Source organism: Oncorhynchus mykiss, chromosome 30, assembly GCF_057628025.1.
Source record: "Oncorhynchus mykiss isolate SJ-2025 chromosome 30, ASM5762802v1, whole genome shotgun sequence".
Taxonomy (NCBI): Eukaryota; Metazoa; Chordata; class Actinopteri; order Salmoniformes; family Salmonidae; genus Oncorhynchus; species Oncorhynchus mykiss.
In genome coordinates this window covers 25,840,914-25,866,928 of record NC_143051.1, presented here as the reverse complement: position 1 = coordinate 25,866,928, position 26,015 = coordinate 25,840,914, and the positions used below count along the sequence as shown (strand labels likewise).

General features: G+C 44.7%; 1 protein-coding gene across 1 annotated transcript; it reads left to right on the top strand.

Moving 5' to 3' along the window:
• Positions 1–389: 389 nt before the first annotated feature.
• On the top strand, positions 390–25,366 carry LOC110488176 (cAMP-dependent protein kinase inhibitor alpha-like). Its single transcript, XM_090227910.1, has 3 exons — positions 390–594; positions 21,953–22,128; positions 22,336–25,366. The coding sequence occupies exons 2-3, from the start codon at positions 21,984–21,986 to the stop codon at positions 22,416–22,418; spliced, it is 228 nt and encodes a 75-aa protein (XP_090084036.1). The 5' UTR covers positions 390–594; positions 21,953–21,983; the 3' UTR covers positions 22,419–25,366.
• Positions 25,367–26,015: the final 649 nt, after the last annotated feature.

Genomic DNA, 26,015 nt, shown 5'->3' with positions numbered 1-26,015 from the left:
TTCATTACCCCCGTACATCTTGCAGATCACAAATGCATTTTATCAACAAATCTTGGAGACCTGTGTAAACGCACACAGCGATTAGGACACCGGATAAATCCTGAAACACAATCCACATTCTCTCAATTCCGCTATTGGACAAAACTGCGCCTGTTCCATTTTGGAGGGCTGGTTGTTATTTGCTCATCATTATGGCTTTTATTGGCCAGGACTTCATATAATCTTAATAAAACATTATTTTCAACTGAATATATTTTATGTAATGCAAAAAAGGTTAAAGATATCACATTTGTTAACGTTCAGAAAAACTGTAGGAATTGTGCGCCCCTTCTTTAAAAAAATATTGGTACGTTCTTTTCAATTGCGCTGCGAGCGTACATTGAGGCACAAGAAGAACGGGAAACCTGATCCGTATAACATGAAGTGGACCAATTTCGGTGGTAATTGATCGGATTATTCTACTTTAAGAAAAGGGAATACCACACTACGGCATAATTTCATTTTTCCCCCCGCGAAGAGGAGGATGGTGGCCGGGTAGTCACAACTTCGGACACGTTGCTGTTCCTTGGCACGCGCACTGATCCAGTTGGTGAGGTGAGTGCTACTAGTAGCCCACTGGAGATGGAGAATGATAGGCTACATTGTTGTTATATTGTTGCACATCATAACCACCTGTATGGGATGTGAGCGGGATAGTTGTAGTCTGCAATGTCACACGTTTTTGGTAAATTTAAATCCAATAAAGGCTATGGAATAGTGCGTCAACAGCAAGATTTATGCTTTTTACCTAGGAATCTGACGTAGGCCATTTCAGAGCTACAATATATTCAAAATGAATTCTTTAATTCATTGTCAAATATATGCGCAATAAAATGACCGTTGTACACCTATAAGCAAGCCAGCTATGGTATCTAACGTGGGCTTTCTATGGCAATTACAAACATTTAGAATGGAATGAATGAGAATGTGAAGGTAGGGTTAGGCCTTTCTTTAATGCTTCTTTATTACTTGACGACAGTGGCCTACTGATCTGTCACTTCTAGATGAGCACGCCTAGTGTTGCCTTTAGGGCTGATGAAGCAAAGCTTTCAGCTCTGTTCCAATGTGTAATTGCCCCAACACGTGGGCGGCCAAAGGGTACTACGGTACTGTGGCTAACTGATCATCATAATGCTCTATAATAACGGCAATTGTTGATATTCTCCAACAGAATTAGACATATTTAGACCAAGTTGGTAGTTTTCATAAATGCTTGCTCCCCCTCAGCCCTCTAAACTGGTTTTCATCTGCTTCTCCACGGTTCTCTGAAAAAACAGAATGTATAACATTTTGACATCTGTCTCCATGGGGTGATGAGCAGTTATTTGTGCACTGGGGACCCATAATTATTACGATCTAGCCTGCCTCAGACCTGTCTTGTTTGTCTATCGTGTCAACCTTGGAGGCACAAATGTCAAGATAGAAAATGCAGGAAAAGTTAGCCTGGGGCACCATGATGGCTTATTTGAGCAGCTCTGCTGAATCTGACAAGGCAAGCCAGATCAAAACTGTGATCTTATGAGGCCTGTATACAAGCCTGCTCTGTCTGAAGCCATTGTCTTGAAATTAGATCAGATAGCAGTTTATTGAACTCTTCCTCTGCTGTGTGTGTCACAGGAGGCTGCTGAGGGGAGGATGACTTTTAATAATGACTGGAATGGAATGGTCAATACCATTCCATTTATTCCCTTCCAGCCTTTACAAAGAGCCCGTCCTCTCCAATTAAGGTACCACCAGCCGTGTGTGTGCTTCTGTCTATTTACATATCTGGTGTGCTTTCATCATCTCTTTTGTGATGATAGAAGAAAGAACAGATCTAGGACTAGAAGGGACAATGACCCAGGAGACCAATATCACAGTGCCTGTGTAGTCTGCTGTCAGTTTGGTGTGTGGGTTAGTCGGACAATGACAGAGCTCCCATCTCCCCATGGTGCCACTGCTTTTCAGACACATCTTCTCTCTTGTAGTACAGGAAGTGAAATAACTAACAGTGACACTCCTTTTAGTTTTTTTTAGGCGTAGTCCTTTCAACAACCACTATTTCACACCTGGCAAACAGTTTGACTACGTCCAGCTGGTCACCTGGAATAATATACATAGAATGAAAGATATGGACAGTAGGCTACATACTTTGTGAAATGACAGACTGGCTCTGGCTGGTTCTTTATCAGTGAAGTGGCTTATTGACCTCTGACCAGTTACAGCACCACTCACTCACTCCTCTCAGGACTCGCTCCTCTCAGGACTCGCTCCTCTCAGGACTCGCTCCTCTCAGGACTCGCTCCTCTCAGGACTCGCTCCTCTCAGGACTCGCTCCTCTCAGGACTCGCTCCTCACAGGACTCGCTCCTCTCAGGACTCGCTCCAGGCTCAAGTGACATTTCAGATGCAAGAAAAATCATATTCTGTGTATCCCAGGGAATGGAATGGAACAGAGGCTGTTATTGTAATCAGCGAAACCACTTAACCTCATCCTTCCTCTTTCTCTCTCCCTCTTCTTCCTCCTCCTCCATATCATCAGCATTCTGCCCATCTGGCCCTCTTAAGACGTTTGGAGGTCCATTAAAGTCCCAATGCAGCCATTTCTGGGTAACAATTTAGTACCTTACTGTAATAGATTTCCATTTAAAATGGGCAAAAATAGCTTTTTGGCAACTTTCCCAAGCAATAATCATTTTGCTAGGAAGGTCTGGGGGTGGTCTGAATGGGGAGGGGAAAACTGAAATTGGTCTATTAACCAGTTTACCGCATGGTGATGTCACCATGGAAATCCAAAACTCCTGCTAATGCAAACCTCCTGATTAAAATACAATCAGGAAATAACACTGATCAAATGTTTTTACACTTTTACAGTGTTAGTTTCATCAGCTGTTGTACAATATGACACAAAACAAAGGGGAAAAAGCTGAAATGACTGTACTAGATCTTTAACAGAGAGTGGTGAGTGTCCCTTATAAAAGAGACTGACTATGGGTTACTGCTGCTCCCTCTCACTCTGCCTAGGCCCTGGGTGGGTGGTCCTGTAGCGAGAGATAGAGAGAACCTTAGCTAACACTACCATTCTATACTCCATATTCTAACTGATTTCATTGCGGTGGTGGTCGGCTGGTTTTATAAAAAACAAGCTGATGTTTCCATCACTACGTGAGCTCCTGTGTAATGTGATGGAGACCACATACACAACCACTCAACCCCCCCCCCCCCCACACCACCACTAAGTGAGCTGCTGTGTAATGTGATGGTGGCCAGCCGGGAAGGTGTTTCATTGCCTTTTACTCGTGCATGCGTGCGTGTGTGTGTGGAACGGGAAGGAGAAAGCTGTAGCTCTCAGTACCATTCCATCAACATGATCCCACTTCTTCATACTCCTCCTGTTGTCTGACATGAGGTGGTTATGAAGACCAATATGTTTATTTATTTAACCAGGTAGGCCAGTTGACAAGGTCTCATTTACAACTGCGACCTGGCCAAGATACATCAAAGCAGTGCGACACAAACAACAACACAGAGTTACACATAGACAAACGTACAGTGAATAACATAAAATAAATAGAATAATCTATGTACAGTGTGTGCAAATGTGGAAGAGTAGGGAGGTAGGCAATAAATAGGCCATAGTGGTGAAAATAATTACAATTTAGCATTAATACCGGAGTGATAGATGATGTGCAAGTAGAGATACTGGGGTGCAAGACGGTAAGTAATACTATGGGGATGAGGTAGTCGAGTGTTCTATTTACAGATTGGCTGTGTACAGGTACAGTGATCGGTAAGCTGCTCTGACAGCTGATGCTTAAAGTTAGAGTGGGAGATAAGACTCCAGCTTCAGAGATTTTTGCAATTCGTTCCAGTCATTGGCAGCAGAGTGAATTCACTGCACTGTGGTGAACAGTTGCTGTAAGGAAGATGATCTGTAGGCCTATGAAGGGATGGAGGGGATAGACAGGCTTTGGGGTGTCCTTGTAACAAGATGACATGTTGTTTTTCAGTTGTCACTATGTAGTTCAAAACAGTGCAGTGAATTCACTTCATATTGATGTGAGGCTTCAGCCTTTGGTTTGGTTGCTAGACCACTGTGTGTGTGTGTGTGTGTGTGTGAGCAGCGAAATAATAAATGCTAGTATTTTATTACTCCTCTGTATTGTATTGTGCAGGCCAGTGACCTAAGAATGGCAACCCAGTCAGTGATTGACTGAAGCTGAAGGTTGTTGACCTTTGCTGTGACCTATGGCAGGGTGGCGTTTCACAAGGGATGTTTTGGTAAACGTTGGTAAATGTCAGTCAAGGTTCTCCAGGGGATCTGTGATTTCACTGAGAGTATAACACACACAAATATATATATATATATAACTCACTCGCACGCACAAGCACAGCAGACAAATAATGATCCTCTATTTGATAGGTACACTGTAGAGGACAGAGTGATTATAGTAAGGGAGGAGTCCTCTCTGGAGAGAAGGATGAGTTGGCTGCTTTGCTCTTTGGGTTAGGCTGACCTTCACCCTCCAGTCCGTCCATCAGTCCGTCTGTTCGCTCCCCAGCACAAGCATGAATGTGTGTGTTTTCATGAGTGTGTGTGGCACTCCCCAACAGCCTCTGATGGGCACAGACGGCTGCTGCACAGACGGCTGCTGCACAGACGGCTGCTGCACAGACGGCTGCTGCACAGACGGCTGCTGCACAGACGGCTGCTGCACAGACGGCTGCTGCACAGACGGCTGCTGCACAGACGGCTGCTGCACAGACAGCGGGGCTGCACAGACAGCGGGGCTGCACAGACAGCTGTAACTCAATAGGCTTCCACAGACAGCAGGCAGCACAAACACACACATTACTCCCTACGTGGAATTTCAAATGAAGGGCCTCCAGTCTGACCTGTTTCTCTGAGGTTGCTCAATGTCAATCCCCCTGCTGCAGCCGTCTCGTGTGTGTGCGCGTGTTTACAGTGTAGTTATCAAATCAAACTTTATTTGCCACATGCGCCGAATACAGCAAGGGTACACTTTACCATGAAATGCTTACTTACAAGCCCTTAACCAACAGTGCAGTTCAGGAAGAAGAAAATATTTACCAAGTAGGCTAAAATAAAATGTAACACAATAACGAGGCTATATACAGGGGGCACTGGTACCGAGTCAGTGTGCAGCGGTACAGGCTAGTTGAGGTAATCTGAACATGTAGGTGGGGGTGAAGTGACTGCATAGGTAACAAACCACGAGTAGCAGTAGTGTACAAGACGGGCGGGGTCAATGTAAATTGTCCGGTGGCTATTTTTTAAATGTATTGTTCAGCAGTCTAATGGCTTGTGGGTAGAAGCTGTTGAGGAGCCTTTTAGTCCTAGACTTGGTTCTCTGGTACCACTTGCCGTGTGGTAGCAGAGAAAACAGTCTAGAACTTGTGTGACAGGAGTCTCTGACAATATTATGAGCTATCCTTTGACACCGCCAATTATATAGGTCCTGGATGGCAGGAAGCTTGGCCCCAGTGATGTACTGGGCCGTTCACACTACCCTCTGTAGATCCTTACGGTCTGATGCCGAGCAGTTGCCATACAAGGCAGTGATGCAACCGGTCAGGAACCATTTGAGGATCTGGGGGCCCATTCCAAATCTTTTCAGTCTCCTGAGGGGAAAAAGGTGTTGTCGTGCCCTCTTCACGACTGTCTTGGTGTGTTTGGACCCTTGTTGGTGATGTGGACACCAAGGAACTTGAAGCTCTCGACCCGCTCCACTACAGCTCCGTCGGTGTTAATGGGGGTCTGTTTGTTCCATCTTTTCCTGTAGTCCACGATCAGCTCCTTTATCTTGCTCACTTTGAGGGAGAGGTTGTTGTCCTTGCACCACACTGCCAGTTCTCTGACCTCCTTCCTATAGGCCGTCTCATCATTGTTGGTGATCAGGCCTATTGATCAAGCACTTATTGATGAAGCCGATGACTGCGGTTGTGTATTCCTCAATGCCATTGGATGAATCCCGGAACATATTCCAGTCTGTGTTAGCAAAACAGTCCTGTAGTGTAGCATTCCTGCTTTAGTTTTTGCTTGTAAGCAGGAATCGGGAGGATAGAATTATGGTCCGATTTGCCAAATGGAGGGCGAGGGAGAGCTTTGTACGCATCTCTGTGTGTTTGTGGAGTAAAGATGGTCTAGGTTTTTTTTTTTTTTTACCTGGTTGGACATGTGACATGCTGGTAAAAATTTGGTAAAACTGATTTAAATTTGCCTGCATTAAAGTCCCCAGGCCACTAGGAGCGCCGCTTCTGGGTCAGCATTTTCTTCTTTGCTTATGGCCTTATAGAGTTGATTGAGAGCGGTCTTAGTGCCAGCTTCGCTTTGTGGTGGTAAATAGACGGCTATGAAATTCTCTTGGTAGGTAGCGGGGTCGACTGCTTTTCATAAGGTACTCTACCTCAGGCGCGCAATACCTAGAGACTTCTTTAATATTAAACATTGTGCACCAGCTGTTATTGACAAATAGACACACACCCCCACCCCTCGTCTTTCCAGAGGTAGCGTCTCTGTTCTACCGGTGCATGGAAAATCCTGCCAGCTCTATATTGTCTGTTTCTTTGTTCAGCCACGTCTCGGTGAAACATAAGCTGTTTCAGTTTTTAATGTCCCGATGGAAGGATAATCTTAATAGTTGGTCATTTTATTTTATTTTATTTTATAATGATTGCATGTTAGCAAGAAGAAGGGAAGGCATTGGGAGTTTACTCGCTCGCCTCCGGATTACTCGCTCGCCTCCTGATTACTCGCTCGCCTCCGGATTACTCGCTCGCCTCCGGATTAATCGCTCGCCTCCGGATTAATCGCTCGCCTCAGGATTACTCGCTCGCCTCCGGATTACTCGCTCGCCTCCGGATTACTCGCTCGCCTCCGGATTACTCGCTCACCTCCGGATTACTCGCTGGCCTCCGGATTACTCGCTGGCCTCCGGGTTACTCGCTGGCCTCCGGGTTACTCGCTGGCCTCCGGGTTACTCGCTGGCCTCCGGGTTACTCGCTGGCCTCCGGGTTACTCGCTGGCCTCCGGGTTACTCGCTGGCCTCCGGGTTACTCGCTGGCCTCCGGATTACTCGCTGGCCTCCGGATTACTCGCTGGCCTCCGGGTTACTCGCTGGCCTCCGGGTTACTCGCTGGCCTCCGGGTTACTCGCTGGCCTCCGGATTACTCGCTGGCCTCCGGATTACTCGCTGGCCTCCGGGTTACTCGCTGGCCTCCGGGTTACTCGCTGGCCTCCGGATTACTCGCTGGCCTCCGGGTTACTCGCTGGCCTCCGGGTTACTCGCTCGCCTCCGGATTACTCGCTGGCCTCCGGATTACTCGCTGGCCTCCGGGTTACTCGCTGGCCTCCGGATTACTCGCTGGCCTCCGGATTACTCGCTGGCCTCCGGATTACTCGCTGGCCTCCGGATTACTCGCTGGCCTCCGGGTTACTCGCTCGCCTCCGGATTACTCGCTCGCCTCCCAGATCTGCATCCCCTTTCCGCCGTCTTTTCTTCACGCAAAAAGTGTGGATCTGGGCCTGTTCCAGTGAAAGCAGGATATCTTTCTCGTCGAAATCATTAAAGGTAAACGTTTCTTCCAGTCCACGGTGAGTTATCGCTTTTCTGATGTCCAGAAGTTATTTTCGGTCATGAGACGGTAGCAGCAGCATTATGTTCCACAATAAGTAAGTAAATAAGTTACACAAAAGAAAATGAAAATTGCACAATTCTTTGGGAGAATGTAAAACGTCAGCCATGTTCTTCAGCGCCATCTTGATTTCTGTCAGGATGTCTTTTTTTTTTCAGTAAGTACTAAGCCATCAGCCAAAGATCAATAGGACTAGTCCTTTTATAATTCTGAATCTTCAGACAAGACCATGCATATCAAATGGCATGCTATTCCTAATGTAGTCCACTACTTTTGACTAGGGCCCATATGGCTCTGATCAAAAGTGGTGCACTATATAGGGAGTAATGTGCCATTTGGGACCTGGGATAATGTATAATGATGGAGAATCGAGTGTCGATCTCATTAGATCATTTGTAACCAGTTCTCTAACTCTCCTAAACAGTTCGTCCGACAGACATAGTTTATGTTTACTAGGCAGCAATAATATATTCTGAAGAGCTCATTTCATAGATTGCCTAAGGTAGAGTCTGTTAAGTTGGTCTCAGCCACAATGGTGGGTTCAATTTGATTTCAATTGGTACTATTAATTAGGCTTTTATTAATAAGGGCTCGCATTGAGTGACCTGAAGATCCCTCTTGAATCTCTGACAAAAACAGAACAACAATATAGTCAATGTAATAGTGGTGTGTGTGTCTACAGTCTAGTTGTGCCGTCAGGATGAGAGAATGTGTGTGTGTCTGTGTCAGTGTAGTTGTACCATCAGGATGAGACGAGGTGTGTGTGTTCTGCTCTTTTGTCTCTGTGCCACTGTCCCTCTTCCAGCCAAGCGCTGTTGTCAGACACTGCCTGCGGGCCGTGTCTCTCTCTGTGCGTGTGTGTGGCCCTGTCCAGCAAGAGAGAGAAGCACGTGCAGGCCAGATAGAGAGAAGAGATGTGACCCACGGCACAGCGCTGTTTACATGTCTGTTTAGACGAGGGACGGGGGAATGTGGCGAGAGGGGACAGCCTTGTCTTGTACACACTCTTGCAAGAGGCTGTGGGCTAAAATATTGATGTGTGATGGTTGGTTGTTGCTATTGGCACAGGCTGTTGTCACATGTTGGGGACTCCGACTCCAAGTCTCCTCTTCTCTCTCATCTCTTCTCAAGTCTCAGATTCAGCTCGTTGTTGACCCCCTTTTTACTCCATAAAGTTCTCAGGGTGGCATTTTCCTCTCACAATCATTTACGCTATGAGTAAATGCACCAGAATGTTTTCAATAAACGGCGAGTTGATACTGCAGCTCGCAATTGCATTAAGTGTAATATGAGTTTTGTCTCTGTCATCTCCACTAACCGTTAGTTCAATAGTTTAACTATCTCATTAGGCTTGAGCCACGTCAACCTTTGCCACATCGTTGATCAAATCGGTCAACGAAACGCAGCTAAAGTATTTGAAAGAAAACAAATAGTATAAGCCCCATGTTATGGAGCGGGGCCAGACTGGCTCTAAATCCCTCTGGAAATATGCTAATGAGTCTGAATGACCATGGATGCAGCGCTGTGATTGACCCTCTGGAAAGGAGCACAATGGATTGCTTGTTTGGTGATCACGAGGGCACTCTGCTCACACACACACACACACACACACACACACTCTTTCTGCTTCATTTGTCATGTTTTTGACAGTTTGTTTTTATGGGTTAGAACACACTTTGAACCCCAGAGTTAATCATTGTTAACTTCTGACGTCTCTCAGAAGAAAGACTTTATGGTTTCATGATAAGGGCCTCTTGAACCTGATCACCAGTGTTCACAAGGAAGGAAATATAATGCTACATGGGATGATTGACCGATAACAACCAAGATATGGCATCTGGTCTGTTCCAGGCGAAAAAAATACATCTTTATCTGATGTCTTTTCAACCAGGACTAGGTTACAACCTGACAGTTAACTAGTTATGACATTTTATTACCAATTTTTCCTTCTGGATATTGTGTGATAAAGAACGGGAGTAGCAGATTGATTCTCTCGCTCCAAACAACTTGTTCTTAAAGTGGACACTTCAGTGTAGCACCTTTTACTGAGGGCACACTTGTTAAACTTGTAGCTAGAGGTGGCTCATCTAGGTGGGTGGTAGCCTGAGGCACAACCAGGTAGCTAGACGAACAGTCACATTCAGCCTTTAAGATCTCCTGTGAGAGAGAGCCACCGAATGCAAGTCTCCTCTGATTAGTCTTCGTCTGAGAACTTAGCTTGTGAAATATGAGGCGAGATGCTGTGTAAACGTTCTGGGGATCAGTGGCGAGCGAGAGGTCTACTGGGACGTGTGAGTCTGGGGGCTTGTGATCAAGCTGTCTCACTGGATCGGTCTACCTCTCTTTTGCCATCTTCTCTTCCTCTACTCTCCTCCTCATGGCTTTCTCTCTTCCTTTCCTCTCTTTCTCTCTGTGAATGCACTGAAAGATGCAATATTGATTGGGCTTCACCCAACCGACTGTAAAAAATAATGACCCATGAATCCCCTGAAACAAAGGACAACCAGTCAGTGTAAACAGAATGTAAAGAATATCTCTATCCCTCTCACTCATTATCACTCTTTCATTGTCTCTCCCTCCTTTTGCGCTCCTTCACTTGCTCGCTCTCACCCCCCCCCCCCCATTTCTGCAGGGTTTCACCTTCCATCCTATGGAGAGGCTGATTGCAATGCTGCTGTTACCATGGCAGCCAGTAGAACACATTAAGCTTTATAATAACACACGGAGTGGAGAAAGGGAAGAAAATAATCAAGAGCATGAGGAGGAAACTATAAATAGAGAGAGCAGTAATCCCTAGCATCATTTATTAAACCGGAACTTCAGATGGCTGTGTTGGCTTTGTAACACATCATTTCCCTTGCAGCTAGTACAGTATACACACTGTCCCTTCCCAGAGTCCCCTATCAAGTCAAGTCAGTTTTGACAACGAGGGCTGATTCCAGTAATGTAGGATAGCTGCTATGGTGTTTGTGACCTCATTCAGCTATCCTGAGCTCCACTCTCATATTTAAGGATGGATAATGACACACGCCCAGTCATCTAGGGACAGTCAGACTGAGATGTGGCCCACGGGTGACTTTGTATTTTTTATTATTTATTACTGGATCAGAAATGTATGAAATCCAAAGCTCTGACAAAGCCGTTCATTTCAGATTCTATTTTGTGTCTCAAAATGACTTATGGCAGTGTTTCAATGAATGGTGTTAAGCTCGGGAGATCCAATGAGAAATCATAAAAGATCGATCTCTGGGATATTAACCAGATATATATTTTTTTAAAGTATTCTGAACAAAAATATAAATTGGACATGCAACAATTTAAAAAATGTTATGCGTTACAGTTCATATAAGGAAATCAGTCATTTGAAATAAATTAGGCCCGACTATGGATTTCACATGACTGGGCAGGGGTGCAGCCATGGGTGGGTTTTGTTTGTTTATATGTTCCTCTTTCTGTTGCAGTTGTAAAGGAGAACTGGTTCTCAACTGGCCTACCTGGTTAAATAAATAAAGGTGAAATAAAATAAATTGCGTTGTTTGTTAATTATTTTTGTACTTATTTTGTACATAATGTTGCCGCTACCGTCACTTATGACCGAAAATAACTTCTAGACATCAGGTCTCCGATTACTCACCAAAGACTATCAGAATCCTTTTTTTCCTTTCACGACTCTGACGAGCCCGACGCGAAGGATATACTGCCTCCTCGGGAACAGGCCCCTATCCCCGTGTTCTGCGCAGAGAAAGAGGAGCCGAAGGGCGGGCTGCCTTCTGAGAATAAGTGAGCGAGTGATGGAATAAACAGACTTCCCTCCATTCTGCTAGCAAACGTGCAATCTTTGGAGAATAAAATCGGAGAGTTAAGCGGAAGATTAAACTACCAACAGGCCATTAAAAACTGGAACATCTTATGCTTCACGAAGTCGTGGCTGAACGACGACAATATCAACATACATACAGGTGGCTGGTTATACGATGTACCGGCAGGATAGAACAGCGGCGTCTGGTAAGATAAGGGGCGGCGGATGATGTATTTTTGTAAACAAGAGCTGTGCACAATATCTCAGGAAGTCTCGAGCTATTACTCACCTGAGGTAGAGTATCATGATAAGCTGTAGACCACACTAGCTGTTTACGTACCACCACAGTCAGAGTCTGGAATTAAGACAGCATTTGAATGAGCTGTATTCCGCCAAAAGAAAACGCCCACCCAGAGGCGGCGCTCCTAGTAGCTGGGGACTTTAATACAGGGAAACTTACATCTGTTTTACTAAATTTCTCTCAGTATGTCAAATGTGCAACCAGAGGGAAAACAACTCTGGACCACCTAGACTCCACACACAGAGATGCAAACAAAGCTCTCCATCGCCCTCCATTTAGCAAATCTGACCATAATTCCATCCTCATGATTCCTGCTTACAAGCAAAAATTAAAGCAGGAAGCACCAGTGACTAGATCAATAAAGTGGTCAGATGAGGTAGATGATAAGCTCCAGGACTGTTTTGCTAGCACAGACTGGAATATGTTCCAGGATTCCTCCGATGGCATTGAGGAGTACACCCCATCAGTCATTGGCTTCATCAATAAATGCATCGATGACGTCGTCCCCACAGTGACGTACATATATACCCCAACCAGAAGCCATGGATTACAGGCAGCATCCGCACTGAGCTAAAGGGTAGAGCTGCCGCTTTCAAGGAGCGGGACTAACCCAGAAGCTTAAGAAATCCTGCTATGCCCTCCGAACCATCAAACAGGCAAAGCGCCAATACAGGACTAAGATCGGATCGTACTACACCGGCTCTGGCATTCGTCGGATGTGGCAGGGCTTGCAAACTATTACAGACTACAAAGCGAAGCACAGCCAAGAGCTGCCCAGTGACACAAGCCTAACAGACAAGCTAAACTACTTCTATGGTCGTTTCTAGGCAAATAACACTCAAAAATGCATGAGAGCACCAGCTGGTCCAAAAGACTGATCATGCTCTCCGCAGCCGATGTGAGTAAAACCTTTTAAACGGGTCAACATTTACAGGGCAAGACGGATTACAAGGACGTGAACTGCAAGCATGCACTGACCAACTGGCAAGTGTCTTCACTGACATTTTCAACCTCTCCCTGTCTGAGTCTGTAATACCAACATGTTTTAAGCAGACCACCGTAGAGCCTGTGCCCAAGAACACTAAGGTAACCTGCCTAAATGACAACTGACCCATAGCACTCACGTCTATAGCCATGAAGTGCTTTGAAAGGCTGGTCATGGCTCACATCAACACCATCATCCCAGACCCACCCTAGACCCACTCCAATTTGCATATTTCATCAACATATCCACAGATGATGCAATCTCTATTGCACTCCACACTGCCTTTTTCTACCTGGACAAAAGGGAGAATGCTATTCATTGACTACAGCTCAGCATTCAACAACATAGTGTCCTCAAAGCTCATCAATAAGCTAAGGACCCTGGGACTAAACACCTCCCTCTACAACTGGATCCTGGACTTCCTGACGGGCCACCCCCAGGTGGTAAGGGTAGGTGACAACACTTTTGCCATGCTGATCCTCAACACAGGGGCCCCTCAGGGGTGCGTGCTCAGTCCCCTCCTGTACTCCTTGTTCACTCATGAATGCACGGCCAGGCACAACACCAACACCATCATTACATTTGCCGATGACACAACAGTGGTAGGCCTGATCACCGACAACGACGGGACCGCCTATAAGGAGAAGGTCAGAGACCTGGCCGTGTGGTGCCAGGATGACAACCTCTCCCTCAATGTGATCAAGACAAAGGAGATGATTGTAGACTACAGGAAAAAGAGGATGAGCACACCCCCATTCTCATCGATGGGGCTGTAGTGGAGCAGGTTGAGAGCTTCAAGTTCCTTGGTGTCCACATCACCAACAAACTAACATGGTCCAAGCACACCAAGACCGTTGTGAAGCGGGAACGACAACCTATTCCCCCTCAGGAGACTGAAAAGATTTGGCATGGGTCCTCTTCCTCAAACGGTTCTACAGCTGCACCATCGGGAGCATCCTGACTGGTTAAATCACTGCCTGGTATGGCAAATGCTCAGCCTCCGACCGCAAGGCACTACAGAAGGTAGTGTGTACGTCCCAGTACATCACTGGGGCCAAGCTTTCTTCCATCCAGGACCTCTATACCAGGCGGTGTCAGAGGAAGGCCCTAAAAATGGTCAGACTCAAGCCACCCTAGTCATAGACTGTTCTCTCTGCTACCGCACGACAAGCAGTACCGGAGTGCCAAGTCTAGGTCCAAGAGGCTTCTAAACAGCTTCTACCCCCAAGCTATAAGACTCCTGAACATCTAGTCAAATAGCTACCCAGACTATTTGCATTGCCCCCCTCTCCCCCTATTTACACCACTGCTAGTCTCTATTGTCATATGCATAGTCACTTTAACACTACCTGCATGTACAGTTGAAGTCGGAAGGTTACCTACCCCTTAGCCAACTACATTTAAACTCAGTTTTTAACAATTCCTGACGTTTAATCCTAGTAAAATGCCCTGTTTTAGGTCAGCTAGGATCACCACTTTATTTTAAGAATGTGAAATGTCAGAATAATAGTAGTGATTTATTTCAGCTTTTATTTCTTTCATCACATTCCCAGTGGGTCAGAAGTTTGCATACACTCACTTAGTATTTGGTAGCATTGCCTTTAAATTGTTTAACTTGGGTCAAATGTTTCGGGTAGCCTTCCACAAGCTTCCCACAATAAGTTGGGTGAATTTTGGCCCATTCCTCCTGACAGAGCTGGTGTAACTGAGTCAAGTTTGTAGGCCTCCTTGCTCGCACACGCTTTTTCAGTTCTGCCCACAAGTTCTCTATGTGATTGAGGTCAGGGCCACTCCAATACCTTGACTTTGTTGTCGTTAAGCCAATTTTCCACAACTTTGGAAGTATGCTTGGGGTCATTGTCCATTTGGAAGACCCATTTGCGACCAAGCTTTAACTTCCTGACTGATGTCTTGATGTTGCTTCAATATATCCACATAATTTTATTTCCTCTTGATGCCATCTATTTTGTGAAGTGCACCAGTCCCTCCTGCAGCAAAGTACCCCCACAGCATTATGCTGTGCTTCAACCGTGCTTCACGGTTGTTATTGTGTTCTTCGGCTTGCAAGCCTCCCCCTTTTTCCTCCAAACATAACGATGGTCATTATGGCCAAACGGTTCTATTTTTGTTTCATCAGACCAGAGGACATTTCTCCACGAAAGTACTATATTTGTCCCCATATGCAGTTGCAAACCGTAGTCTGGCTTTTTTATGTGGTTTTGGAGCAGTGCCTTCTTCCTTGCTGAGCAGCCTTTCAGGTTATGTCGATATAGGACTTGTTTTACTGTGGATATAGATACTTTTGTACCCGTTTCCTCCAGCATCTTCACAAGATCCTTTGCTGCTGTTCTGGGATTGATTTGCACTTTTCGCACCAAAGTACGTTCATCTCTAGGAGACGGAACGCATCTCATTCCTGAGCGGTATGACAGCTTTGTGGTCCCATGGTGTTTATACTTGCGTAGTGTTGTTTGTACTGATTAATGTGGTACCTTCAGGCATTTGTAAATTGCTCCCAAGGATGAGCCAGACTTGTGGAGGTCTACAATAATTTTTCTGAGGTCTTGGCTGATTTCTTTTGATTTTCCCATGATGTCAAGCAAAGAGGCACTGAGTTTTTAAGGTAGGCCTTGAAATACATCCACAGGTACACCTCCAATAGGCTAATTGACATCATTTTCTGGAATTTCCCAAGCTGTTTAAAGGCACAGTCAACTTAGTGTATGTAAACTTCTGACCCACTGGAATTGTGATACAGTGAAATAATCTGTCTGGAAACAATTGTTGGAAAGTTTACTTGTCATGCACAAAGTAGATGTCCTAATCGACTTGCCAAAACTATAGTTTGTTAACAAGAAATGTGTGGAGTGGTTGAAAAACGAGGTTTAATGACACCATCCTAAGTGTATGTAAACTTCTGACTTCAACTGTACTTACTACCTCAACTAACCGGTGCCCGGTTAGACATGCAGTTAGTTAAAGGCCCTGTGAGTAATTGGCACCATTTATTATCACTTACTTTGTAGTGTATCCAGGTTTTTGGATCTACATTAAGGAAGGGAAGTGAGCCCCACTAACTCCATGTCAGAAGCCTATTGAGCTCTCTATGCTTAGCAGCGTTGTAACAACCCTTGCCCTCTGACGATTTGAATGAAGAGTTCTTTTATCAAATCTCATTTTATTGGTCACATACACATTTAGCAGTTGTTATTGCAGGTTTAGCAAAATGCTTGTATATTACCTGGCTTTAGTATTGTCTTCTACACAGTACACACCACAGATATTGTCTGACGAAACAATCCTATTTATTATATAGGTCACCGTTTCTATACAAAATGATCCCTCCCAACAAGACCTAGTGGGGTCATTATTCTAAGCCTCCACTGCAGATGCTGTGCATTAGTCAGGTTTGGTTCAGAAGTGTTCCATTTGCTAGACAAATGTTTTATTTATTTTTTTATACAGCGATGTATAGATCAAAACATAATGTATTCCTTTTCAACTGTCGTTGATGGCTGTGGATTGTGGTATTACACACATCTGAAGCAGCCAGCACTGGATAACACAAACATCTCCCGGATAACAGTAGACCTGTTTCCTGTCTGTCTCAGCCAGCCAATCCTGGATAACACACGCATATCTGGAGCGCAGTAGACCTGTTTCCTGTCTGTCTCAGCCAGCCAACCCTGGATAACACAAACATCTCCCGGATAACAGTAGACCTGTTTCCTGTCTGTCTCAGCCAGCCAACCCTGGATAACACAAACATCTCCTGGATAACAGTAGACCTGTTTCCTGTCTGTCTCAGCCAGCCAACCCTGGATAACACAAACATCTCCTGGATAACAGTAGACCTGTTTCCTGTCTGTCTCAGCCAGCCAACCCTGGATAACACAAACATCTCCTGGATAACAGTAGACCTGTTTCCTGTCTGTCTCAGCCAGCCAATCCTGGATAACACACGCATATCTGGAGCGCAGTAGACCTGTTTCCTTTCTGTCAGCCAGCCAACCCTGGATAACACATTCTGTACTTTTCTGGAGACCATCAGACTTGTTTGGAGTGCATCTGTTTGTCAGCCTTCCCCATTGCATGATGGTCCTGCTTGGCCCTGATTAGTCCTGTTGTCTCCTGCCTGCTTGTAATGCGTCTTATGATTTCAGCAGACAGACCGTGACAGGCCTCTCCTGTAATGTAATGTAATGTAATGTAATGTATGTAGCCATGAATGCAGCTGTAGACCTGCCCATGCTAATTGCAGCTTGTCTTCTCTGCTTCTGGAGGCTGGAAGGGCCACACAAAGAGAAGCTCTGACATGTGAAGGCCTGAGAGGGGAAGAGGAAGAAACTGTCCTCCTGCCTTCCTAGACGCCTACACACACACTTAACGGTCTGGAGACAGAGGGCAGAGCTTAGCACACACACAGCCACACATTCATATCCACTCCCTAAGGTCTCTGTAGGGGGTGCCAATTGAAAAGCCTGGGAATGTGATGTGTTATCGTACCCTACTGAAGGGCCTGGGGTGAGATGTCTAGTATCCTATTGAATGTAAAGCAATTTCAGTTGGAGAAAAACGCCAATTTGAAATGTATTATCGTTTTTCTGGCCTATTTTCACTATGAAATAGGCCAGGGTCAAAACAGAGAAATGGAGACTGGAGGGAGAGATTCTATATGAGATTGTGGAGAGAGACAAGGACAGGATGAGTGGGAGTGATTTAAAAGTGGATGAGCAGAGAGAGAAAGGGAGAGGGTAAGCAGTGTGAAGTGAGAGCGATAATAACTGTTGACAAAGGGCCATCGTGTGCATGCACACATCTCCTTACCCATGTCAGAACACTCAACTGCTGTGTTATTATGTTGACATGGTATGAGGACTTACCAATCCTCCCACCTTATGCCAGTGTTTGCCCGACACCAGTCAACATGTGACCGGCGAGGAGTTGTGTTTGTGTGTGTGATTGCATGAAAGGGTTGTGTGACACCAGGACACAGTGATTATGATGACGTCATATTGAAACTAGGCCATGACAAACCAGTGATGGATATGAGGAGGAACCATTAGGCTCACGCTAGTGCTCAGTGCTAACAGATGGCCAACCTGTGGCCCCTGTCCTTTAATGTGTGTGTGTGTGTGTGTGGCACCTCAATATGGTTGTGGAGACATGGATTGTACTGAAGAAGACTGGGTTATTTCAAGAGAACTGAATACTGGGAAAGAGAAGAGGGAATGGTTCATTTGCTTGCCAGAGGTGGTTTTTCACCCGTTGCCATAGAAACATCAGCTCAATGTGTGTGAGTGTATTTGTGTATAAATGCATGTGCACATTGTGCAGTTTTCTTTCTTCCTATCGCTGTGTGTGTCAGGGTTGGGCTCAATTCAGAATTGAATTCTTGACTTTTTTCTAATTTCATTTTGAAGTAGTAAACAGGATACAGAATTGCAATTCTAATTTAAAGGAAATTGAATTCAGTGAAATTCAATGAAAATTATTTATATATTAGGTGTTGTCTATACAAACAGTTTATTAGGTACACCCATCTAGTACCAGGTCTGAAACCCCCCCCCCCCCCCCCCCCCCCTTTGCCTCCAGAGCAGCTTGAATTCTTCGGAGTATGGAAAGGTTGCTCAATTGGTATCAAGGGACCTAATGTGTTCCAGGAAAACATCCCCACACCATTACGCCACCAACCTGTACTATTGACACCATTTAGAATTAGGCTATGGACTCATGCTGCTTACGCCAAGTTCTGACTCTGCCATCAGCATGACGCAACAGGAACTGGAATTCATCGGACCAGGATGTCTTTCCACTCCTCAATTGTCCAGTGTTGGTGATTGCATGCCCACTGGGAACCGCTTCTTCTTGTTTTTAGCTGAATGGAACCAGGTGTGGTCGTCTGCTGCAATAGCCTATCCGTGTCAAGGACCGACGAGTTGTGCCTTCCGAGAGGCCGTTCTGCACACCAATGTTGTACTGCGTCGTTGTTTGCCTGTTAGCTTGCATGATTTTTGCCATTCTCCTTCGACCTCTCATCAACGAGCTGTTTTCGCCCACAGGACTGAGGCTGACTGGATGTTTTGTTTGTCGCACCATTCTTAGTAACCCCTAGACACTCATGCATAAAAAGCCCAGGACGTTTCTGACATACTGGAACCGGCGCGCCTGGCACAGATGATCAAACCATCCTCAAATTCGCTTAGGTCGCTTGTATTGCCCATTCTAACGTTCAATAGAACAGCAACTGAATGCCTGCTTTATATACAGTGCCTTGCGAAAGTATTCGGCCCCCTTGAACTTTGCGACCTTTTGCCACATTTCAGGCTTCAAACATAAAGATATAAAACTGTATTTTTTTTGTGAAGAATCAACAACAAGTGGGACACAATCATGAAGTGGAACGACATTTATTGGATATTTCAAACTTTTTTAACAAATCAAAAACTGAAAAATTGGGCGTGCAAAATTATTCAGCCCCCTTAAGTTAATACTTTGTAGCGCCACCTTTTGCTGCAATTACAGCTGTAAGTCGCTTGGGGTATGTCTCTATCAGTTTTGCACATCGAGAGACTGACATTTTTTCCCATTCCTCCTTGCAAAACAGCTCGAGCTCAGTGAGGTTGGATGGAGAGCATTTGTGAACAGCAGTTTTCAGTTCTTTCCACAGATTCTCGATTGGATTCAGGTCTGGACTTTGACTTGGCCATTGTAACACCTGGATATGTTTATTTTTGAACCATTCCATTGTAGATTTTGCTTTATGTTTTGGATCATTGTCTTGTTGGAAGACAAATCTCCGTCCCAGTCTCAGGTCTTTTGCAGACTCCATCAGGTTTTCTTCCAGAATGGTCCTGTATTTGGCTCCATCCATCTTCCCATCAATTTTAACCATCTTCCCTGTCCCTGCTGAAGAAAAGCAGGCCCAAACCATGATGCTGCCACCACCATGTTTGACAGTGGGGATGGTGTGTTCAGCTGTGTTGCTTTTACGCCAAACATAACGTTTTGCATTGTTGCCAAAAAGTTCAATTTTGGTTTCATCTGACCAGAGCACCTTCTTCCACATGTTTGGTGTGTCTCCCAGGTGGCTTGTGGCAAACTTTAAACAACACTTTTTATGGATATCTTTAAGAAATGGCTTTCTTCTTGCCACTCTTCCATAAAGGCCAGATTTGTGCAATATACGACTGATTGTTGTCCTATGGACAGAGTCTCCCACCTCAGCTGTAGATCTCTGCAGTTCATCCAGAGTGATCATGGGCCTCTTGGCTGCATCTCTGATCAGTCTTCTCCTTGTATGAGCTGAAAGTTTAGAGGGACGGCCAGGTCTTGGAGGATTTGCAGTGGTCTGATACTCCTTCCATTTCAATATTAATCGCTTGCACAGTGCTCCTTGGGATGTTTAAAGCTTGGGAAATCTTTTTGTATCCAAATCCGGCTTTAAACTTCTTCACAACAGTATCTCGGACCTGCCTGGTGTGTTCCTTGTTCTTCATGATGCTCTCTGCGCTTTTAACGGACCTCTGAGACTATCACAGTGCAGGTGCATTTATACGGAGACTTGATTACACACAGGTGGATTGTATTTATCATCATTAGTCATTTAGGTCAACATTGGATCGTTCAGAGATCCTCACTGAACTTCTGGAGAGAGTTTGCTGCACTGAAAGTAAAGGGGCTGAAGAATTTTGCACGCCCAATTTTTCAGTTTTTGATTTACTAAAAAAGTTTGAAATATCCAATAAATGTCGTTCCACTTCATGATTGTGTCCCACTTGTTGTTGATTCTTCACAAAAAAATACAGTTTTATATCTTTATGTTTGAAGCCTGAAATGTGGCAAAAGGTCGCAAAGTTCAAGGGGGCCGAATACTTTCGCAAGGCACTGTAGCAAGCCAAGTCTAGGTGACTCATGTGCCTGTAGGAGCTAACCATTTTTGTGAACGGGTGGTGTACCTAATAAAAAGTGTACATCTTGAACATAAATGTAAAAAAAAAGATATAACTAGGAAAGTCAGTTAAGAACAAACTCTTATTTTCAATCACAGCCTAGTTCAGGGGCAAAACAACAGATTTTTTACCTTGCAGCTCGGGGATTCGATCTTGCAACCTTATGGTTACTAGTCCAACACTCTAACCACTAGGCTACCTGCCGACCCGTATATATTGTGTGTGTATATAAACGGGGCGTGTATATATTACATGTACATGCATAAGCAATAGATTTTCAGGACAAACTCTCTTAAAATGTAATGATCATGGAAAACAGAACCTGTATGCAAATATTCAAAGTTACTATATTTCATGAATTACCTAGATTTTGTTCAATGGGGGGAATACTACATTTCCCAGAATGCATTCGTTTAACTCAAGTTGACCCTGAGGCCTTCAGAAATAGGCTAAACAAATGAAAATATAATGGTATATTCTAAGCACTAAAGTTAAAAGAGTATATTAACATAGTTTCCAGAGAAAAGGGATATATTCTTTCGTATCTGGAAGTGTGACCTGTCAGATTCAATTAAAATTATGTTCTATGACTGAGTGTAACTTATTTGAATTGCACGGAATTAAATTCTTCCTGACACTTGAATTCAAATTCTATGTCCTGTGGTGTGGCCAATTTAGAATTTCAACTCATGAGTTGAGTGGAAGTCAATTCTGAATTGAGCCCAACCCTGGTGTTTAGCTGTGTGCACTCCCGCAATAGCGTGAGACCGGGGATGTAATTCTGCCTGTCACTTATGTAGCTTAGAGAATGCAAAACAGACTCCCCAACTACAGCGGTCACCATGAGAGCAGGCAGGCAGCCAGCCAGCCAGTATGTACAAAGAGGAGAAAGCTATTGTTTCCAGCCATGTCCCAGATGAAACTGACAAACGGATGACGTCCATCTGAGCTGCATCTCTGATGAATACAGCCCTGTTCTAGCTGAGGTGGAACATTAGAAGATAAGTGTCCTATTAGATGTGTTACCTGTTTTTTTGGGGGGGAGGGACAAAAATTGAAATGCTTTAGTGGTGCAAAAAAACAAGTGAGAAATCTGAGGTCTCTGCAATATTTCAAGGACTCCCTCCTGTGGACAAAAACGGCACTAGAAAATAGTTCATCCTAAAGAGTAGATATTTTTGGTGTGACTATTTCTTTACCCTCTATGTCTCTCTCTCTCTCCCTTCATTCCCCCTCTCCCAGGCAGCAGTAGCAGGGTTCTGATCCTGGGGAGATGACGGAGGTGGTAGAGCCCAAGCTGGACTTTGCATCCTCGGGTCGCTCGGGGAGAAGGAATGCCCTACCTGACATCCTGGGTTCACCGGCTGGGGTCAACCCCACTGACCTGCAACTCAAATTGTCCGAGCTCCACCTCACAGGTGGGTTAGCTTAACCTGTTTTTTTGTGTTCTGTGTCTCTCTCGGTCTCTGTGTCTAATTTAGTAGATGTAGGCCTAAAACAAAATTATTTGCCCAGGGTTCCAGGTTCTGTTCACAAAATAGGATTTTAACCCCATGGGTCTTTCCTGGTGAAATTAGGTGGAAAATGCTAACTAACTGCAGTCCTGTTGGTTTGTCTCTGTCTAGATGGTCTGGGAGAAGCCCAGTCTCCCACGGCAGAGGAGGCCCCACTCCCTACAGAGAGCTCTGAGAGGAATGAGGGATCATAAGGCTGCCTGGGGGGAGGCCCCTAACTAGCACCGATGTTTACCTCCGGTGAAGCTGATGAGAACTGGAGAAGCGGGATAGATGGGTAGAACGATACAGAAGGACCGATGAAGGAGAATGATGGGCCTGTTTTGAACAGCAGCTGAGCTGCAGAGAGAAGGATGATGATAGGATGGACAGGGAATAGTCTCTATCACCCAATCTGAAAAGACTCTTAAGAAAAGCGTTGGTGTGTGTGGGTGGAAAGATCACCTCTACTCCAACACACTGCCATGAGAAACAATGGATGTATGCTGATTATATACTGTTGTACACTACACATTTTTATGATTCAATCAAGACTCAAAACATTCAGCAACGGAGAAGTCACAAGTGAAAAAATAAAACATTTCCAATATCCTACTGGTGTCTATTAATTGGCCACTGATTCAACACAGCCAATCATGTGCGACGATGGGCGGATCCTAGTGGCCAATAGTGGTTCAGAGCTTTTTGATTGGTCTGGAAGAGAAAGTAATGATGTATTATAATGTACTGGATGTGTATGAAGAATGAGGTGAGAGTGAGTTAACTGTATAACAAGAGGCAGCTGGCTTCCTCTTTCGGTGTCACACGGACATTGATGTAATCATGAATTCACATCTGAGACTATAATACAGAGTGGCAGTGTGGTATGTACTGCATGTATGGGTTTTTAAACGTTGTTCAAATGGTTTTAATGACAACCAATGGGGCTAATGCTAAAGCTAATGGATCGAGATGATTGCTGTGATTGTGACCAGAAGTGTTGATGTGTTTATTTGCAAAGGTTAGCTAGATGCTAAAGCTAACATTATGAGTAGCCTGACAATCCAGTCCCTATCTTTTAAAACATTCCTGAAATGAACCTAAAATGGTTTCTCACTGCCAACCATGTACTGTTGAAGCAGTCTGACGCTGTTGGCGCATTTCCATACAGGATTTACCTCAATGTAGGCTCAGACTTTTCTGTTTCCATCTACGCGGGCACCCGTGTCTCACTGGGCCCTGGTTCTGGCGGACTTGTGGCCAACCCAGGCCGCTGGTACTTTTCAGCTGGCAATTACATAACAAACTGAACTTTTAACACCTCACAAAGCAACTGTTTTGATTATGCAGAGGCTGTTGATTCTGCTCTTCACTGTCAGCCCTAGCTATGGAAACCATTTATCCTACTATAACATAAGGGTGTGTACACTAGTGTAAAGCTGGTGTAACAGTTTCACAACGGCATGTGAAAACTGCTGTTGTGTTCCTCTCAGCTCAAGGCTGTCTTTCATTAAAAGGATTTATATTTTTCCAGACTTCTCAGAAAATGTGCCTGGTAGCAGTTGACACAAACCTGCTTTGTTGTGTTCTATGGGTGCGTTCGTAAATTCACTCTGGTTATCTACTCCGATTTCAGAGCACTTTCGTCTGAGGGTGCCAGAGCACAGAATAACTAATTTATGAACGCTCAACACCCGTTGAATATGGCCGGTGTCAGTAAACGTCGGCCAAAAAAGCATTGCCAGCAGCACAGTTACAGTCACCAACACTCTGGATGACATGAAAACAGCCTAACCAGCTCTGACTATTTTACTCACCCTAGCAGAGTGAGGTGTTCTCTCATTTTAGTCTGGAAGTAGATAGTCAACGTTAGCCAGTTAGCTTGGGTGCTTGACTCTCGTTGTAAGGTCAGAATGCTCTGATCAATCCTACTCCTTTGAATTTAGGAACGGACAATCTGACAACACTGAATTTAGGGATGCCCAGAGCACACTCTAGATTGAATTTACCAACACCCCCTCCCCTATATCTCTGAAGTAATTTTAAACAGTATTTGGGCTATTTGTCCCGTAGAAGACGTCTACCAGGTCTTTGATGATAAACTGTATAGAAAAATGTCACATTTATCACAACAGTACATATGTTAATGATGTACCGGCTCAAAGAGGAATACCACCCACACTCACAGCAAGGCCTTGGAGATGGAAGGCTTGTGCACTTGCAGTGTGGTCAGCATATGCCTGTTGTCTGGGCATGGGAGCAAGCACCAAGCAACACCACCACCAAAGTGTTGCATCATGTATGGAGATGGCAGCATGCCTTCTGCCTCCTGCTGCTCCACTCAGCCACAGACGGACAGCCCGGGCATTCACACAGGCCCATTTTTTTACCCCCCCTGGAGGCCAGCACACCGGCCCACTTTTTTTCTTGAAGCCCCTAGTATTATCTAAGTAATGGTAATTCTGCACAAAAACAAAAATTTAGACTGGCCCATCTGGCATTTGCCCGAACTGCCCTGTGGCCAGTCCGTGCCTGCACCTAGCAGCCTGTCTGAGAGAACTTGTATCTGTTCTATTTCACTCATCAACACATTAATAGAGCTGTGAGAAGGGAGATATGCATGATCACGATATAGACTAATGATATGAACACTCAGGACCAGATGCACGGTGAACAGAAGGACAGCCATATACAGTACTTAGTAATTAATGCCAATATATACTGTTTAACATTACAGGATGCCAGTTATTACACTGTTGTATATATTGTGATATTACGCGAGGAAGAGTCTATTCACTATATATACATGTGTTCATATAGTGAATATACATTCACGATACAATACAAGAGAATGAACATGCTGTATTTTCAATCGTCTTTTTATGAAATGTTTGGGCTGTGTGTATCTTTGTATGGTTTTGTCTGAAGTGCAGGCAACTGATGCTCTTATTTGTGATGTACTTATTACTGGAGTCGTTCATGTAATAACTCAAGGTAAATGCTCATTCTATGGGGAGGAAAAATCAGAGGTGTGTCTCGTAGTGTACCCTGTTCTCAGTTGTGGTATGTGCAGTATATTGTATTTAGCATAATTCCACATGTCGATTCTTTCAGGTGGGTAGGCAACATGCTATAATAAATCCACAAAGATTCACATAGATAATTGGTGTTTGCTGTTTTTCTTCTAAGCCAGAGGTGGTTCTTCAACTTCCGTCTTAGAATACCTCAGTCCTGCTGCGAACCCAGGAGTAACATTATGTTTTGCATATTGTAAAGTACACTACATGACCAAAGGTATGTGGACACCTGCTCTTCGAAAAACGAATTCCAAAATCATGGGCATTAATATGGAGTTGGTCCCCTAGTATGATGTAGGGTTAAGATTTCCCTTCACTGGAACTAAGGAGCCTAGCCCGAACCATGAAAAAGAGTACCAGAACAATATTCTTCCTCCTCCAAACCCAGATTCGTCCATTGGACTGCCAGATGGTGAAGCGTGATCCATAACTCCAGAGAACGCGTTTCCACTGTTCGGGAGTCCAATGGCAGTGAGATTTACATATCTTTGGCTTGTGTGCGGCTGCTTGGCCATGGAATCCCATTTCATGAAGCTCCAGGCGAACAGTTATTGTGCTGACGTTGCTTCCAGAGGCAGCTTGGAACTCTGTAGTGAGTGTTGCAACCGAGGTCAGATGATTTTTACATGCTATGTGCTTCAGTACATGGCGCTCCTGAGTGCGGCTGAGCCGTTGTTGCTCCTAGACGATTCCACTTCACAATAACAGCACTTACAGTTGACTGGGGAAGCTCTA

What these genes read in the sequence shown, in the direction of transcription:
- LOC110488176 (XM_090227910.1), top strand. Translation starts at nt 21,984, where the DNA reads ATGACGGAGGTGGTAGAGCCCAAGCTGGACTTTGCATCCTCGGGTCGC. An exon ending in GTCCGAGCTCCACCTCACAG is followed by an intron (nt 22,129 to 22,335) that starts GTGGGTTAGCTT and finishes GTCTCTGTCTAG; the next exon opens with ATGGTCTGGGAGAAGCCCAG.